Raw genomic sequence first — 18,523 nt, 5'->3', positions numbered from 1 at the left:
GGACAGGAGCATTATCTATTGTTCTCAGTTATCAGCCATGTCAGTGCTGGGGAGAGGCTGAGGGTAGGACAGGAGCATTATCTATTGTTCTCAGTTATCAGCCATGTCAGTGCTGAGGAGAGGCTGAGGATAGGACAGGAGCATTATCTATTGTTCTCTGTTATCAGCCATGTCAGTGCTGAGGAGAGGCTGAGGATAGGACAGGAGCATTATCTATTGTTCTCAGTTATCAGCCATGTCAGTGCTGGGGAGAGGCTGAGGATAGGACAGGAGCATTATCTATTGTTCTCAGTTATCAGCCATGTCAGGCTGGGGAGAGGACAGGAGCATTATCTATTGTTCTCAGTTATCAGCCATGTCAGTGCTGGGGGAGGGGCTGAGGGTAGGACAGGAGCATTATCTATTGTTCTCAGTTATCAGCCATGTCAGTGCTGGGGAGAGGCTGAGGGTAGGACAGGAGCATTATCTATTGTTCTCAGTTATCAGCCATGTCAGTGCTGAGGAGAGGCTGAGGATAGGACAGGAGCATTATCTATTGTTCTCTGTTATCAGCCATGTCAGTGCTGCGGAGAGGCTGAGGATAGGACAGGAGCATTATCTATTGTTCTCTGTTATCAGCCATGTCAGTGCTGGGGAGAGGCTGAGGATAGGACAGGAGCATTATCTATTGTTCTCAGTTATCAGCCATGTCAGGCTGGGGAGAGGACAGGAGCATTATCTATTGTTCTCAGTTATCAGCCATGTCAGTGCTGGGGGAGGGGCTGAGGGTAGGACAGGAGCATTATCTATTGTTCTCAGTTATCAGCCATGTCAGTGCTGGGGAGAGGCTGAGGGTAGGACAGGAGCATTATCTATTGTTCTCAGTTATCAGCCATGTCAGTGCTGGGGAGAGGCTGAGGATAGGACAGGAGCATTATCTATTGTTCTCAGTTATCAGCCATGTCAGTGCTGGGAGAGGCTGAGGATAGGACAGGAGCATTATCTATTGTTCTCAGTTATCAGCCATGTCAGTGCTGGGGAGGGGCTGAGGATAGGACAGGAGCATTATCTATTGTTCTCAGTTATCAGCCATGTCAGTGCTGGGGAGGGGCTGAGGATAGGACAGGAGCATTATCTATTGTTCTCAGTTATCAGCCATGTCAGTGCTGGGAGAGGCTGAGGATAGGACAGGAGCATTATCTATTGTTCTCAGTTATCAGCCATGTCAGTGCTGGGAGAGGCTGAGGATAGGACAGGAGCATTATCTATTGTTCTCAGTTATCAGCCATGTCAGTGCTGAGGAGGGGCTGAGGATAGGACAGGAGCATTATCTATTGTTCTCAGTTATCAGCCATGTCAGTGCTGAGGAGAGGCTGAGGATAGGACAGGAGCATTATCTATTGTTCTCAGTTATCAGCCATGTCAGTGCTGAGGAGAGGCTGAGGATAGGACAGGAGCATTATCTATTGTTCTCAGTTATCAGCCATGTCAGTGCTGGGGAGAGGCTGAGGATAGGACAGGAGCATTATCTATTGTTCTCAGTTATCAGCCATGTCAGTGCTGAGGAGAGGCTGAGGGTAGGACAGGAGCATTATCTATTGTTCTCAGTTATCAGCCATGTCAGTGCTGAGGAGAGGCTGAGGATAGGACAGGAGCATTATCTATTGTTCTCTGTTATCAGCCATGTCAGTGCTGCGGAGAGGCTGAGGAGAGGACAGGAGCATTATCTATTGTTCTCAGTTATCAGCCATGTCAGTGCTGAGGAGAGGCTGAGGGTAGGACAGGAGCATTATCTATTGTTCTCAGTTATCAGCCATGTCAGTGCTGGGGAGAGGCTGAGGATAGGACAGGAGCATTATCTATTGTTCTCAGTTATCAGCCATGTCAGTGCTGGGGGAGGGGCTGAGGGTAGGACAGGAGCATTATCTATTGTTCTCTGTTATCAGCCATGTCAGTGCTGGGGAGAGGCTGAGGATAGGACAGGAGCATTATCTATTGTTCTCAGTTATCAGCCATGTCAGTGCTGGGGAGGGGCTGAGGATAGGACAGGAGCATTATCTATTGTTCTCAGTTATCAGCCATGTCAGGCTGGGGAGAGGACAGGAGCATTATCTATTGTTCTCAGTTATCAGCCATGTCAGTGCTGGGGGAGGGGCTGAGGGTAGGACAGGAGCATTATCTATTGTTCTCAGTTATCAGCCATGTCAGTGCTGGGGAGAGGCTGAGGGTAGGACAGGAGCATTATCTATTGTTCTCTGTTATCAGCCATGTCAGTGCTGGGGAGAGGCTGAGGATAGGACAGGAGCATTATCTATTGTTCTCAGTTATCAGCCATGTCAGTGCTGGGGAGAGGCTGAGGATAGGACAGGAGCATTATCTATTGTTCTCAGTTATCAGCCATGTCAGTGCTGAGGAGAGGCTGAGGATAGGACAGGAGCATTATCTATTGTTCTCAGTTATCAGCCATGTCAGTGCTGGGGAGAGGCTGAGGATAGGACAGGAGCATTATCTATTGTTCTCAGTTATCAGCCATGTCAGTGCTGGGGAGAGGCTGAGGATAGGACAGGAGCATTATCTATTGTTCTCTGTTATCAGCCATGTCAGTGCTGAGGAGAGGCTGAGGGTAGGACAGGAGCATTATCTATTGTTCTCAGTTATCAGCCATGTCAGTGCTGGGGAGAGGCTGAGGATAGGACAGGAGCATTATCTATTGTTCTCAGTTATCAGCCATGTCAGTGCTGAGGAGAGGCTGAGGATAGGACAGGAGCATTATCTATTGTTCTCTGTTATCAGCCATGTCAGTGCTGGGGAGAGGCTGAGGATAGGACAGGAGCATTATCTATTGTTCTCAGTTATCAGCCATGTCAGTGCTGAGGAGAGGCTGAGGATAGGACAGGAGCATTATCTATTGTTCTCAGTTATCAGCCATGTCAGTGCTGAGGAGAGGCTGAGGATAGGACAGGAGCATTATCTATTGTTCTCTGTTATCAGCCATGTCAGTGCTGGGGAGAGGCTGAGGATAGGACAGGAGCATTATCTATTGTTCTCAGTTATCAGCCATGTCAGTGCTGGGGAGAGGCTGAGGATAGGACAGGAGCATTATCTATTGTTCTCAGTTATCAGCCATGTCAGTGCTGGGGAGAGGCTGAGGATAGGACAGGAGCATTATCTATTGTTCTCAGTTATCAGCCATGTCAGTGCTGGGAGAGGACAGGAGCATTATCTATTGTTCTCTGTTATCAGCCATGTCAGTGCTGAGGAGAGGCTGAGGATAGGACAGGAGCATTATCTATTGTTCTCTGTTATCAGCCATGTCAGTGCTGAGGAGAGGCTGAGGAGAGGACAGGAGCATTATCTATTGTTCTCTGTTATCAGCCATGTCAGTGCTGCGGAGAGGCTGAGGGTAGGACAGGAGCATTATCTATTGTTCTCAGTTATCAGCCATGTCAGTGCTGGGGAGAGGCTGAGGGTAGGACAGGAGCATTATCTATTGTTCTCTGTTATCAGCCATGTCAGTGCTGGGGAGGGGCTGAGGGTAGGACAGGAGCATTATCTATTGTTCTCAGTTATCAGCCATGTCAGTGCTGGGGAGAGGCTGAGGATAGGACAGGAGCATTATCTATTGTTCTCAGTTATCAGCCATGTCAGTGCTGAGGAGAGGCTGAGGATAGGACAGGAGCATTATCTATTGTTCTCTGTTATCAGCCATGTCAGTGCTGAGGAGAGGCTGAGGAGAGGACAGGAGCATTATCTATTGTTCTCAGTTATCAGCCATGTCAGTGCTGAGGAGAGGCTGAGGAGAGGACAGGAGCATTATCTATTGTTCTCAGTTATCAGCCATGTCAGTGCTGAGGAGAGGCTGAGGATAGGACAGGAGCATTATCTATTGTTCTCAGTTATCAGCCATGTCAGTGCTGGGGAGAGGCTGAGGATAGGACAGGAGCATTATCTATTGTTCTCAGTTATCAGCCATGTCAGTGCTGGGGAGAGGCTGAGGATAGGACAGGAGCATTATCTATTGTTCTCAGTTATCAGCCATGTCAGTGCTGAGGAGAGGCTGAGGATAGGACAGGAGCATTATCTATTGTTCTCAGTTATCAGCCATGTCAGTGCTGGGGAGAGGCTGAGGATAGGACAGGAGCATTATCTATTGTTCTCAGTTATCAGCCATGTCAGTGCTGGGAGAGGCTGAGGATAGGACAGGAGCATTATCTATTGTTCTCTGTTATCAGCCATGTCAGTGCTGAGGAGAGGCTGAGGATAGGACAGGAGCATTATCTATTGTTCTCTGTTATCAGCCATGTCAGTGCTGGGGAGAGGCTGAGGATAGGACAGGAGCATTATCTATTGTTCTCTGTTATCAGCCATGTCAGTGCTGAGGAGAGGCTGAGGAGAGGACAGGAGCATTATCTATTGTTCTCAGTTATCAGCCATGTCAGTGCTGGGAGAGGCTGAGGATAGGACAGGAGCATTATCTATTGTTCTCTGTTATCAGCCATGTCAGTGCTGGGGAGGGGCTGAGGATAGGACAGGAGCATTATCTATTGTTCTCTGTTATCAGCCATGTCAGTGCTGCGGAGAGGCTGAGGATAGGACAGGAGCATTATCTATTGTTCTCAGTTATCAGCCATGTCAGTGCTGGGAGAGGCTGAGGATAGGACAGGAGCATTATCTATTGTTCTCTGTTATCAGCCATGTCAGTGCTGGGGAGAGGCTGAGGATAGGACAGGAGCATTATCTATTGTTCTCAGTTATCAGCCATGTCAGTGCTGAGGAGAGGACAGGAGCATTATCTATTGTTCTCAGTTATCAGCCATGTCAGTGCTGGGGAGAGGCTGAGGATAGGACAGGAGCATTATCTATTGTTCTCAGTTATCAGCCATGTCAGTGCTGAGGAGAGGACAGGAGCATTATCTATTGTTCTCTGTTATCAGCCATGTCAGTGCTGGGGAGAGGCTGAGGATAGGACAGGAGCATTATCTATTGTTCTCAGTTATCAGCCATGTCAGTGCTGAGGAGAGGCTGAGGGTAGGACAGGAGCATTATCTATTGTTCTCTGTTATCAGCCATGTCAGTGCTGGGGAGAGGCTGAGGATAGGACAGGAGCATTATCTATTGTTCTCTGTTATCAGCCATGTCAGTGCTGAGGAGAGGCTGAGGAGAGGACAGGAGCATTATCTATTGTTCTCAGTTATCAGCCATGTCAGTGCTGAGGAGAGGCTGAGGAGAGGACAGGAGCATTATCTATTGTTCTCAGTTATCAGCCATGTCAGTGCTGGGGAGGGGCTGAGGGTAGGACAGGAGCATTATCTATTGTTCTCTGTTATCAGCCATGTCAGTGCTGGGGAGAGGCTGAGGAGAGGACAGGAGCATTATCTATTGTTCTCAGTTATCAGCCATGTCAGTGCTGGGGAGGGGCTGAGGGTAGGACAGGAGCATTATCTATTGCTCTCAGTTATCAGCCATGTCAGGCTGGGCTGTGGATGACTGTAGTGTCTTTCCATTGGATTAGCCACTCACTGTCTTATTATGTGGCATCTATTGTATATCTCCACAGCAGGGTCTTATCTGACCAGGGAGCCCCCATCATATCCATAGACCAGTGTTTCCCAAGCAACGTGCCTCCAGCTATTGCAAAACTACAACTCCCAGCATGCCCAGACAGCCAACGGCTGTCTGGGCATGCTGGGAGTTGAAGTTTTGCAACAGCTGGAGGCACACTGGTGAGGGAATACTGCCAATATACCTTAGGTCAGGGGTCCTCAAACTTTTTAAACGGGGGGCCAGTTCACGCTCCCTCAGACCGTTGGAGGGCCGGACTATAGATAAAAAACATGAACAAATTCCTATGCACACTTATATATCTTATTAGTGGACTACCCCTTTAAGTACGCAGCACAGTTCTCCACATATTAGGTTGTAGTTCCCACACATTAGGGTTGGCAGTACAGTTCCCCAACATTAGGTGCAGTACAGTTCCCCCACATTAGGTGCAGTATAGTTCCCCCACATTAGGTGCAGTATAGTTCCCCCACATTAGGTGCAGTACAGTTCCCCCACATTAGGTGCAGTACAGTTCCCCCACATTAGGTGCAGTACAGTTCCCCCACATTAGGTGCAGTACAGTTCCCCCACATTAGGTGCAGTACAGTTCCCCCACATTAGGTGCAGTACAGTTCCCCCACATTAGGTGCAGTACAGTTCCCCCACATTAGGAGCAGTACAGTTCCCCCACATTAGGAGCAGTACAGTTCCCCCACATTAGGTTGCAGTTCCCCCACATTAGGTGCAGTACAGTTCCCCCACATTAGGTGCAGTATAGTTCCCCCACATTAGGTGCAGTACAGTTCCCCCACATTAGGTGCAGTACAGTTCCCCCACATTAGGTGCAGTACAGTTCCCCCACATTAGGTGCAGTACAGTTCCCCCACATTAGGTGCAGTACAGTTCCCCCACATTAGGTGCAGTACAGTTCCCCCACATTAGGTGCAGTATAGCTCCCCCACATTAGGTGCAGTATAGCTCCCCCACATTAGGTGCAGTATAGTTCCCCCACATTAGGTGCAGTATAGCTCCCCCACATTAGGTGCAATATAGTTCCCCCACATTAGGTGCAGTATAGTTCCCCCACATTAGGTGCAGTATAGTTCCCCCACATTAGGTGCAGTATAGTTCCCCCACATTAGGTGCAGTATAGCTCCCCCACATTTGGTGCAGTATAGCTCCCCCACATTAGGTGCAGTATAGCTCCCCCACATTAGGTGCAGTATAGCTCCCCCACATTAGGTGCAGTATAGTTCTCGACATTAGGTGCCGTATAGTTCCCCCACATTAGGTGCAGTATAGTTCCCCCACATTAGGTGCAGTATACTTCCCCCACATTAGGTGCAGTATACTTCCCCCACATTAGGTGCAGTATACTTCCCCCACATTAGGTGCAGTACAGTTCCCCCACATTAGGTACAGTATAGTTCCCCCACATTAGGTACAGTATAGTTCCCCCACATTAGGTGCAGTATACATCCCCCACATTAGGTGCAGTATACTTCCCCACATTAGGTGCAGTATAGTTCCCCCACATTAGGTGCAGTATAGTTCCCCCCACATTAGGTACAGTATAGTTCCCCCACATGAGGTGCAGTACAGTTCCCCCACATTAGGTGCAGTATACATCCCCCACATTAGGTGCAGTATACTTCCCCACATTAGGTGCAGTATGTTCCCCCACAGACATACAGTCTCCAGCCATACAGTGTATGGCTGGAGGCTGTATGCCTGTGTTCTGCCCCACTTCAGTTCTCCGACCACCACTCCTCCAGTCCGGACATTGCATAAGTCCCTGGACCGAAGGAGCAGTGGTCGGAGCACTGAAGCTGACGTACCTCTGGTAACACTTACCTAGCTGGCCAGCGCACGTCCTCATCGCTGCCCTGCTCCTCTGCGCTCCGTTGCTATGGGCGCACTCATGGGAAGTCAGTGACGTCCCTGCATGCGCCACCTTCCTGGCGGCCCCTGCGTTTTTAAAGTAAACGCAGGGCCTCCGAGAGCGCATCCCTGTGTCCCGAAAACATCTTTCGGGACACAGGGATGTCCCTGGCAGCGGCGGGCCGGATAAATGTCCTCGGCTGCCTTAGGTTGATGAAGATAAAAATGGACGATGTTCAACCATGAACCTACTTGTGCCCAATCCATTATTATAGTGACAGGAGGAGTTACCTTTGGTCCTGCAGTCTCGTGGCTCCCGATAGTCGCCTCCCCCTGACCTTCACTGCTCCATTTGCTGCCCCCAACAGACGAGGCTGCATCCAGGAGAGCGGCCATCTTCCTCTTCGTCTCCTCTTTTCGAGCCTCCAGCTGTTGCTTCTCTTTCTCGCTGCGGCACCAGAGCTGCCACTCTACCAGGCAGCGGCGCAGGAGGCGTTTGTGGTAACACTCCGCAGCCGCCTGCTGTTTCCTGGAGAGGAAATATAACATTTAAAAAAAAAAATTAAAAAAGGAAACGGCATAGATACACAGGCTATAGATGAGGGCAGCTGCACCAGAGAAAAGTATGTGCCCCCCTCCCAATATGGAAGCCAATATGCAGCCCCTTCATCTCTACAGACCAATCTTCTTAAAACATGGGGCTCTCCAGCTGTTGCAAAACTACAACTCCCAGCATGTCCGGACAGCCATTGTATTTATAAATCTCAATCCTTCCAGTACCTCTTAGCTGCTCTATGCTCTGTAGGAAGTTATGTCGTTCTTTCTAGTTGTTATCAGCTGCTTTATGCTCCACAGGAAGTCATGTAGTCTCTCCGATACATATCAGCTGCTGTATGTTCTGGATCAAGTCATATGGAGTCTTTCTAGTACTTATCAGCTGCTGTATGCTCCACAGGAAATTGTGTAATTCTTTCCAGTACTGAAAAGACTACATGACATCATCCAGAACATACAGCAGCTGATAAGTACTGGAAAGACTACATGACATCATCCAGGACATACAGCAGCTGATAAGTACTGGAAAGACTACATGACTTCCCCCAGGACATACAGCAGCTGATAAGTACTGGAAAGACTACATGACATCATCCAGGACATACAGCAGCTGATAAGTACTGGAAAGACTACATGACTTCCCCCAGGACATACAGCAGCTGATAAGTACTGGAAAGACTACATGACATCATCCAGGGCATACAGCAGCTGATAAGTACTGTAATCACTACATGACTTCTTCCAGGACATACAGCAGCTGATAAGTACTATAAAGACTACATGACATCATCCAGGGCATACAGCAGCTGATAAGTACTGGGAAGACTACATGACTTCCTCCAGGACATACAGCAGGTGATAAGTACCGGAAAGACTACATGACTTCCTCCAGGACATACAGCAGCTGATAAGTACTGGAAAGACTACATGACTTCCTCCAGGACATACAGCAGCTGATAAGTACTGGAATCACTACATGACTTCCCCCAGGACATACAGCAGCTGATAAGTACTGGAAAGACTACATGACTTCCTCCAGGACATACAGCAGCTGATAAGCACTGGAAATACTACATGACTTCCTTCAGGACATACAGCAGCTGATAAGCACTGGAAAGACTACATGACTTCATCCAGGACATACAGCAGCTGATAAGTACTGGAAAGACTACATGACTTCCTCCAGGGCACACAGCAGCTGATAAGTACTGGAAAGACTACATGACTTCATCCAGGACATACAGCAGCTGATAAGCACTGGAAAGACTACATGACATCATCCAGGACATACAGCAGCTGATAAGTACTGGAAAGACTACATGACTTCCTCCAGGACATACAGCAGCTGATAAGTACTGGAAAGACTACATGACTTCCCCCAGGACATACAGCAGCTGATAAGTAATGCAAAGACTACATGACTCCTCCAGGACATACAGCAGCTGATAAGTACTGGAAAGACTACATGACTTCCCCCAGGACATACAGCAGCTGATAAGTACTGGAAAGACTACATGACATCATCCAGGACATACAGCAGCTGATAAGTACTGGAAAGACTACATGACTTCCCCCAGGACATACAGCAGCTGATAAGTACTGGAAAGACTACATGACTTCCTCCAGGACATACAGCAGCTGATAAGTACTGGAAAGACTACATGACATCATCCAGGACATACAGCAGCTGATAAGTACTGGAAAGACTACATGACTTCCTCCAGGACATACAGCAGCTGATAAGTACTGGAAAGACTACATGACTTCATCCAGGACATACAGCAGCTGATAAGTACTGGAAAGACTACATGACTTCCCCCAGGACATACAGCAGCTGATAAGTACTGGAAAGACTACATGACTTCCTCCAGGACATACAGCAGCTGATAAGTACTGGAAAGACTACATGACATCATCCAGGACATACAGCGGATGGAAGTAAAATACTAAATTTACAAATCTATACAACTTTGTCATTAGTTGATTTAAATTTATGTCTTTTCTCAGGAGTTCCCCTTTAAAGTCTCCCTGTGATCTTGGTGTCCGCCCCCTGGACCTACCTGTTCTGATCCCTCAGCTCCTTCTCCATTTGCTGGGTCTCTTGCTCCATCTTTCCCGACCACACGTGGTCCCTCCAGGCCCGGAAGGTCCTCAGCTGTAGCCTCCAGTCCGCCAGGGCGCGCGCCTTCCCCGTCTTCACCCTGCGCTCCAGCACCAGCTTGTACCAGATGGAGAAGTGTTTGTGAAGACGCTGGCAAGACACAGGCAGAAGATCACGTTATTCTGGGTAAGAACGTGGCCCCCGCTCCTTATACCGACTGACGCCTACATTGTCTGACGTCTCCCGTCACAGAGCTCGGCGGCTCCGGAGTCTTACAAACCGGCTGATAACAGGGAGCAATAGACAATAGTCATTTAGGACAGTGAGTCATGTGACCTCTCACCCTGTGGTTCTCTGCGTAGATCTGGTGCAGCATCTCCTCGATTTTGTCGCGTTTCTCGCGTCTTCTCGCCTCCTCCTCATCTTCCCGAGACGTTCGCTGAATCGGCGTCACCTCCTTCTTCTTCTTCTCCACTTCCTGTCTCTTCCATTCTCTACAGACACAAAAAAAAATTCAAGAATCATTTTAAGAGTCAGACCTTTCCTCATCTGCTGCTCTGGAAAAGCTGAGTGACAACTAACATAACCGCCAGTAGAGCAAGAACTGGATCGTTCACACAGCTTTCTCCGACTCCTGAATGGCGATTTTGTTACAGGGCTTTAACCGTTTCCCCATCAGTGTCCACAGCTGTTGCAAGAGTACAACTCCCAGCATGCCCGGACAGCCGAAGGCTGTCCGGGCATGGTGGGAGTTGTAACTTTGCAACAGCTGGAGGCACACTGGTTGGGAAACATTGGTCTAATGTTTATTACAAAAAAAAAAAACTTTTTTTTTTTTATATATATATTTTTTTATATATCAACTGGTTCCAGAAAGTTAAACAGATTTGTAAATGACTTCTATAAAAAAAAAATCTTAATCCTTCCAATAATTATCAGCTGCTGAAGTTGAGTTGTTCTTTTCTGTCTGGCAACAGTGCTCTCTGCTGACATCTCTGCTTGTCTTGGGAACTGCAGAGAGTAGAAGAGGTTTGCTATGGGGATTTGCTTCTACTCTGGGCAGTTCCCGAGACAGGTGTAATCAGAGAGCACTTAGACAGAAAAGAACAACTAAACTTCAGCAGCTGATAAGTACTGGAATGATTAAGATTTTTTTAATTGAAGTAATTTACAAATCTGTTTAACTTTCTGAAGCCAGTTGATATAGATATATATATATATATATATATATATATCTATATCAACTGGCTTCAGAAAGTTAAATAGATTTTTATATATATATATATATATATATATATATATATATATATATATATATATATAAAAGTTTTTCCCTGGAATAACTCTTTAATGTTTTATACACTTGAAAAGGAAAAAACATATACATTAAAGGTGGTATCCAGGAAAAAAAATTGTTTTTTTTTATATATCAACTGGCTCCAGAAAGTTCTAAATGGCATCTATTAAAAAAAATCTTAATCCTTTCAGTACTTATGAGCTGCTGAAGTTGAGTTGTTCTTTTCTGTCTAAGTGCTCTCTGATGACACGTGACTCAGGAACCGCCCAGTTTAGAAGCAAATCCCCATAGCAAACCTCTTCTACTCTGTGCAGTTCCTGAGACAAGCAGAGATGTCAGCAGAGAGCACTGTTGCCAGACAGAAAAAAACAACTCAACTTCAGCAGCTGATAATTATTGTAAGGATTAAGATTTTTTAATAGAAGTAATTTACAAATCTGTTTAACTTTCTGGAGCCAGTTGATAAAAAAAAAAAAAAAAAAAAAATGTTTTCCTGGAATACCCCTTTAAGGTATGTTAAAAACGGACCCTCCAGTACGCCATATGGCAGAATCCATCTTCTATGCTGGGAGTTGTAATTTGGCATAATTCGGACCTTTTTTATCGCTTCTTATTTCCTTTCTTTTTAGGCGAGGTGACCGAACATTGGCAATTCTGTAATTCGGATATTTTCTTCGTTTGCGCCGTGGGATCGACAGTGTTGTATTCTAAGTTCAAATGATTTATTTATGTTTATTTATGATTTTAATTTATTCATTTTAAGCGTTTACCTTCCAACCAAACAGACTTTATCTTATTTGCATAGTTAAAAAAAAAAAAAAAAAATATATATATATATATATATATATATACATACACACACACACACATACACACACATTATTATATATTATTATTATTTTATTTATTTTTTATGACTACGCTTACAGTCGCCCAGTGATTTAAATTTTTTCCATCTGTGTTCTAATTTTTTTTCTGCCGTGACTGGTAGTTTTTATCGGGGTCAATTTGTCATAGATTAGAATTTTTTATTTATTTATGACAAATGGGGGGGGGGGGGGTGATTTGCGTATTTGTATTTTTTTTATTTTCCATTAGATTTTTATATTCATTCTATACTTTTTTTTTGTCTCCCTATGGGACTTGTATGAACAATGATTCAATTGCACTGCCATGATCCATTTAAAGGGGTACTCCGGGGGAATTTTTTTTTTCCAGATCAACTGGTGCAAAAAAGTTATACAGATTTGTAAATTACTTCTATATAAAAATCTTAATCCTTCCAGTACTTATCAGCTGCTGTATGCTCCATGGGGAGTTGTGTAGTTTTTTTCTGTCTGTCCACAGTGCTCTCTGCTGACACCTCTGTCCGTGTCAGGAACTGTCCAGAGTAGGAGCAAATCCTCAAAGCAAACTTCTCCTGCTCTGGACAGTTCTTGACACGGACAGAGGTGTCAGCAGAGAGCACTGTGGTCAGACAGAAAAAAAACTACACAACTCCCTGTGGAGCATACAGCAGCTGATAAGTACTGGAAGGATTAAGATTTTTTAATAGAAGTCATTTACAAATCTGTTCAACTACACGGCACCAGTTGATTTGAAAAATAAAAATAGTTTTCCACCGGAGTACCCCTTTAATCTTCTTATACAGCCTGTCTACCTGTCTACAGTAACAGATCAGCTTTCCCTGGTCCCTGAATGGTAATTGTATGGGTTCATGCACACTGGAATAAACACTTATAATAAGCTAAATTTTAACATGGAAATAAAGGTTGGAAATCAAAATCCCATTGTTTTCCGGGCGGATTCAAATTCCACGCCATATGTTATGTTACATGTAAACTGAGCAGCAGGCGATTGAGCGGAACGTCTGTAGAATGCATGGGCCCTATATATGCGGGGATACAAGAGGGATATATGTATTTATGCCGTGCAGGAGTCTGGGAAAAGCTGAGTAGACAATTAGATGTGTACGTGGCGGTGTCATGGCGGCCGCCTCTCTCTTACGCTCTCCTCGCCTCCTCCATCAGTCTCTTGCGCTCGCTCATCTCTTTGCGCAGTTTCACCATCTCCCGCTGGATCTCCTCCTCTTCCTTCTTAGTCTTCAGAGTTTTCTGCCTGTTCTCCTCCTGCACCAACATCTGAGCCTCCGCCAGAGCCGACTTCTTCAGGGCGAGCTCCTGCCTCCGCCTCGCCGCCTCCTGCTGCCGCTGCGCCCGGTTCTCCTTTACCTGCGCCAAGTCATGTGACATCTTATTAATATACACGGCACAAAAACATAAAGTGAACACTAAGATAACACATCCTAGATCTGAATGAATGAACTAATCGTAGGAAATACTTTCCTCTTTACATAGATGAATGTGACAACAAAATCACCAAAAATTATCAATGGAAATCATCAACCCCTGGAGGTCTGGATATGGAGTCACTCAAAATCACAGTGGAAAACCCCACTACAGGCTGATCCAACTTTATGTAATGTCCTTAATACAAGTCCCAATGAGGCCCAGTAGTGTGTGTGGCCTCCACGTGCCCGTATGACCTCCCTACAACGCCTGGGCATGCTCCTGATGAGGTGGGGGATGGTCTCCTGAGGGATGTCCTCCCAGACCTGGACTAAAGCATCCGCCAACTCCTGGACAGTCTGTGGTGGATGGAGCGAGACGTCCCAGATGTGCTCAATCGGATTCAGGGGAACGGGCGGCCAGTCCATAGCATCAATGCCTTCCTCTTGTAGGAACTGCTGACACACTCGAGCCACATGAGGTCTAGCATTGTCTTGTATTAGGAGGAACCCAGGGCCAACCGCACCAGCATATGGTCTCACAAGGGGTCTGAGGATCTCATCTTGGTACCTAATGGCAGTCAGGCTACCTCTGGTAAGTACATGGAGGGCTGTGCGGCACCCCAAAGAAATGCCACCCCACACGATTACTGACCCACCGCCAAACCGGTCATGCTGGAGGATGTTGCCGGCAGCAGAATGTTCTCCACGGCGTCTCCAGACTCTGTCTCGTCTGTCACATGTGCACAGTGTGAACCTGCTTTCATCTGTGTAGAACACAGGGCGCCAGTGGTGAATTTGCCAATCTTGGTGTTCACTGGCAAATGCCAAACGTACTGCACGGTGTTGGGCTGTAAGCACAACCCCCACCTGTGGATGTCGGGCCCTCATACCACCCTCAAGGAGTCTGTTTCTGACCGTTTCAGTGGACACATGCACATTTGTGTCCTGCTGGAGGTCATTTTGCAGGGCTCTGGCAGTGCTCCTCCTGCTCCTCCTTGCCCATAGGTGGAGGTAGCGGTTCTGCTGCTGGGTTGTTGCCCTCCTACGGCCTCCTCCATGTCTCCTGATGTACTGGCCTGTCTCCTTCTTGTCACAGCTCACATTGATGTGCCATCCTGGATGAGATGCTCTACCTGAGCCACTTGTGTGGGTTGTAGACTCCGTCTCATGCTACCACTAGAGTGAAGGCACCGCCAGCATTCAAAAGTGACCAAAACATCAGCCAGGAAGCATAGGAACTGAGAAGTGGTCTGTGGTCACCACCTGCAGAACCACTCCTTTATTGGGGGTGTATGGTAATTGCCTATAATTTCCACCTGTTGTCTGTTCCATGTGAAATTGATTGTCAATCAGTGTTCTTCCTGAGTGGACAGTGGGATCTCACACAAGTGTCAGTGACTTGGAGTTACATTGTGTTGTTTACGTGTTCCCTTTATATATTATTTGAGCAGTGTATATACATTGTGATGTTTACGTGTTCCCTTTACATATTATTTGAGCAGTGTATATACATTGTGTTGTTTACGTGTTCCCTTTATTATTTGAGCAGTGTATATACATTGTGTTGTTTACGTGCCCCCTTTATTATATTGAGCAGTGTATATACATTGTGTTGTTTACGTGTTCCCTTTATTATTTGAGCAGTGTATATATATTGTGTTATTTACGTGTTCCCTTTATTATTTGAGCAGTGTATATACATTGTGTTGTTTACGTGTTCCCTTTATATATATTTGAGCAGTGTATATACATTGTGTTGTTTACGTGTTCCCTTTATTATTTGAGCAGTGTATATACATTGTGTTGTTTACGTGTTCCCTTTATATATATTTGAGCAGTGTATATATATTGTGTTGTTTACGTGTTCCCTTTATTATTTGAGCAGTGTATATACATTGTGTTGTTTACGTGTTCCCTTTATATATTATTTGAGCAGTGTATATACATTGTGTTGTTTACGTGTTCCCTTTATATATTATTTTGAGCAGTGTATATATATTGTGTTGTTTACGTGTTCCCTTTATTATTTTGAGCAGTGTATATACATTGTGTTGTTTACGTGTTCCCTTTATTATTTGAGCAGTGTATATACATTGTGTTGTTTACGTGTTCCCTTTATATATATTTGAGCAGTGTATATACATTGTGTTGTTTACGTGTCCCCTTTATATTATTTTGAGCAGTGTATATACATTGTGTTGTTTACGTGTTCCCTTTATTATTTTGAGCAGTGTATATACATTGTGTTGTTTACGTGTTCCCTTTATATATATATTTGAGCAGTGTATATACATTGTGATGTTTACGTGTTTCCTTTATTATTTGAGCAGTGTATATACATTGTGTTGTTTACGTGTTCCCTTTATATATATTTGAGCAGTGTATATACATTGTGTTTACGTGTTCCCTTTATTATTTTGAGCAGTGTATATACATTGTGTTGTTTACGTGTTCCCTTTATTATTTTGAGCAGTGTATATACATTGTGTTGTTTACGTGTTCCCTTTATATATATTTGAGTAGTGTATATACATTGTGTTGTTTACGTGTTCCCTTTATATATATTTGAGCAGTGTATATACATTGTGTTGTTTACGTGTTCCCTTTATATTATTTTTGAGCAGTGTATATACATTGTGTTGTTTACGTGTTCCCTTTATATATTTGAGCAGTGTATATACATTGTCTTGTTTACGTGTTCCCTTTATATTATTTTTGAGCAGTGTATATACATTGTGTTGTTTACGTGTTCCCTTTATATATTTGAGCAGTGTATATACATTGTGTTGTTTACGTGTTCCCTTTATTATTTTGAGCAGTGTATATACATTGTCTTGTTTACGTGTTCCCTTTATTATTTGAGCAGTGTATATACATTGTGTTGTTTACGTGTTCCCTTTATATATTATTTGAGCAGTGTATATACATTGTGTTGTTTACGTGTTCCCTTTATTATTTTGAGCAGTGTATATACATTGTGTTGTTTACGTGTTCCCTTTATTATTTGAGCAGTGTATATATTGTGTTGTTTACGTGTTCCCTTTATATTATTTGAGCAGTGTATATACATTGTGTTGTTTACGTGTTCCCTTTATATTATTTTTGAGCAGTGTATATACATTGTGTTGTTTACGTGTTCCCTTTATATATTTGAGCAGTGTATATACATTGTCTTGTTTACATGTTCCCTTTATTATTTGAGCAGTGTATATACATTGTGTTGTTTACGTGTCCCCTTTATTATTTGAGCAGTGTATATACATTGTGTTTACGTGTTCCCTTTATTATTTGAGCAGTGTATATACATTGTGTTGTTTACGTGTTCCCTTTATTATTTGAGCAGTGTATATACATTGTGTTTACGTGTTCCCTTTATTATTTGAGCAGTGTATATACATTGTGTTGTTTACGTGTTCCCTTTATTATTTTGAGCAGTGTATATACATTGTGTTGTTTACGTGTTCCCTTTATTATTTTGAGCAGTGTATATACACTGTGTTGTTTACGTGTTCCCTTTATATATATTTGAGCAGTGTATATACATTGTGTTGTTTATGTGTTCCCTTTATATATATTTGAGCAGTGTATATACATTGTGTTGTTTACGTGTTCCCTTTATTATTTTGAGCAGTGTATATACATTGTGTTTACGTGTTCCCTTTCTTATTTGAGCAGTGTATATACATTGTGTTGTTTACGTGTTCCCATTATTATTTTGAGCAGTGTATATACATTGTGTTGTTTACGTGTTCCCTTTATTATTTGAGCAGTGTATATACATTGTGTTGTTTACGTGTTCCCTTTATTATTTTGAGCAGTGTATATACATTGTGTTGTTTACGTGTTCCCTTTATTATTTGAGCAGTGTATATACATTGTGTTGTTTATGTGTTCCCTTTATTATTTTGAGCAGTGTATATACATTGTGTTGTTTACGTGTTCCCTTTATTATTTGAGCAGTGTATATACATTGTGTTGTTTACATGTTCCCTTTATATATATTTGAGCAGTGTATATACATTGTGTTGTTTACGTGTCCCCTTTATATATATATTTGAGCAGTGTATATACATTGTGTTGTTTACGTGTTCCCTTTATTATTTTGAGCAGTGTATATACATTGTGTTGTTTACGTGTTCCCATTATTATTTTGAGCAGTGTATATACATTGTGTTGTTTACGTGTTCCCTTTATTATTTGAGCAGTGTATATACATTGTGTTGTTTACGTGTTCCCTTTATTATTTTGAGCAGTGTATATACATTGTGTTGTTTACGTGTTCCCTTTATTATTTGAGCAGTGTATATACATTGTGTTGTTTATGTGTTCCCTTTATTATTTTGAGCAGTGTATATACATTGTGTTGTTTACGTGTTCCCTTTATTATTTGAGCAGTGTATATACATTGTGTTGTTTACATGTTCCCTTTATATATATTTGAGCAGTGTATATATATTGTGTTGTTTACGTGTCCCCTTTATATATATATTTGAGCAGTGTATATACATTGTGTTGTTTACGTGTTCCCTTTATTATTTTGAGCAGTGTATATACATTGTGTTGTTTATGTGTTCCCTTTATTATTTGAGCAGTGTATATACATTGTGTTGTTTACGTGTCCCCTTTATATTATTTTGAGCAGTGTATATACATTGTGTTGTTTATGTGTTCCCTTTATTATTTGAGCAGTGTATATACATTGTGTTGTTTACGTGTCCCCTTTATTATTTTGAGCAGTGTATATACATTGTGTTGTTTACGTGTTCCCTATATTATTTGAGCAGTGTATATACATTGTGTTGTTTACGTGTTCCCTTTATTATTTTGAGCAGTGTATATACATTGTGTTGTTTACGTGTTCCCTTTATTATTTTGA

At 43.7% G+C, this 18,523-nt stretch overlaps 1 protein-coding gene across 3 annotated transcripts in view; it reads right to left on the bottom strand.

Annotated features, from left to right (window-relative positions):
• Positions 1 to 18,523, bottom strand: part of CCDC191 (coiled-coil domain containing 191) — a 65,699-nt gene that overhangs the window by 11,727 nt on the left and 35,449 nt on the right. For all 3 annotated transcript variants that reach the window (XM_056559933.1, XM_056559934.1, XM_056559935.1), the window contains exons 6-9: positions 13,365 to 13,588; positions 10,404 to 10,554; positions 10,020 to 10,210; positions 7,696 to 7,933 (exon numbers count right to left, since the gene is read on the bottom strand). In XM_056559933.1, the coding sequence (XP_056415908.1) occupies positions 7,696 to 7,933; positions 10,020 to 10,210; positions 10,404 to 10,554; positions 13,365 to 13,588 (804 nt within the window). The remainder of the gene's footprint in view (positions 1 to 7,695; positions 7,934 to 10,019; positions 10,211 to 10,403; positions 10,555 to 13,364; positions 13,589 to 18,523) is intronic.

This window comes from Hyla sarda, chromosome 2 (genome assembly GCF_029499605.1).
Source record: "Hyla sarda isolate aHylSar1 chromosome 2, aHylSar1.hap1, whole genome shotgun sequence".
In the NCBI taxonomy this organism is placed as follows: Eukaryota; Metazoa; Chordata; class Amphibia; order Anura; family Hylidae; genus Hyla; species Hyla sarda.
The sequence above is the reverse complement of the archived record's forward strand: the minus strand, read 5'-3'. Positions and strand labels throughout refer to the sequence as shown.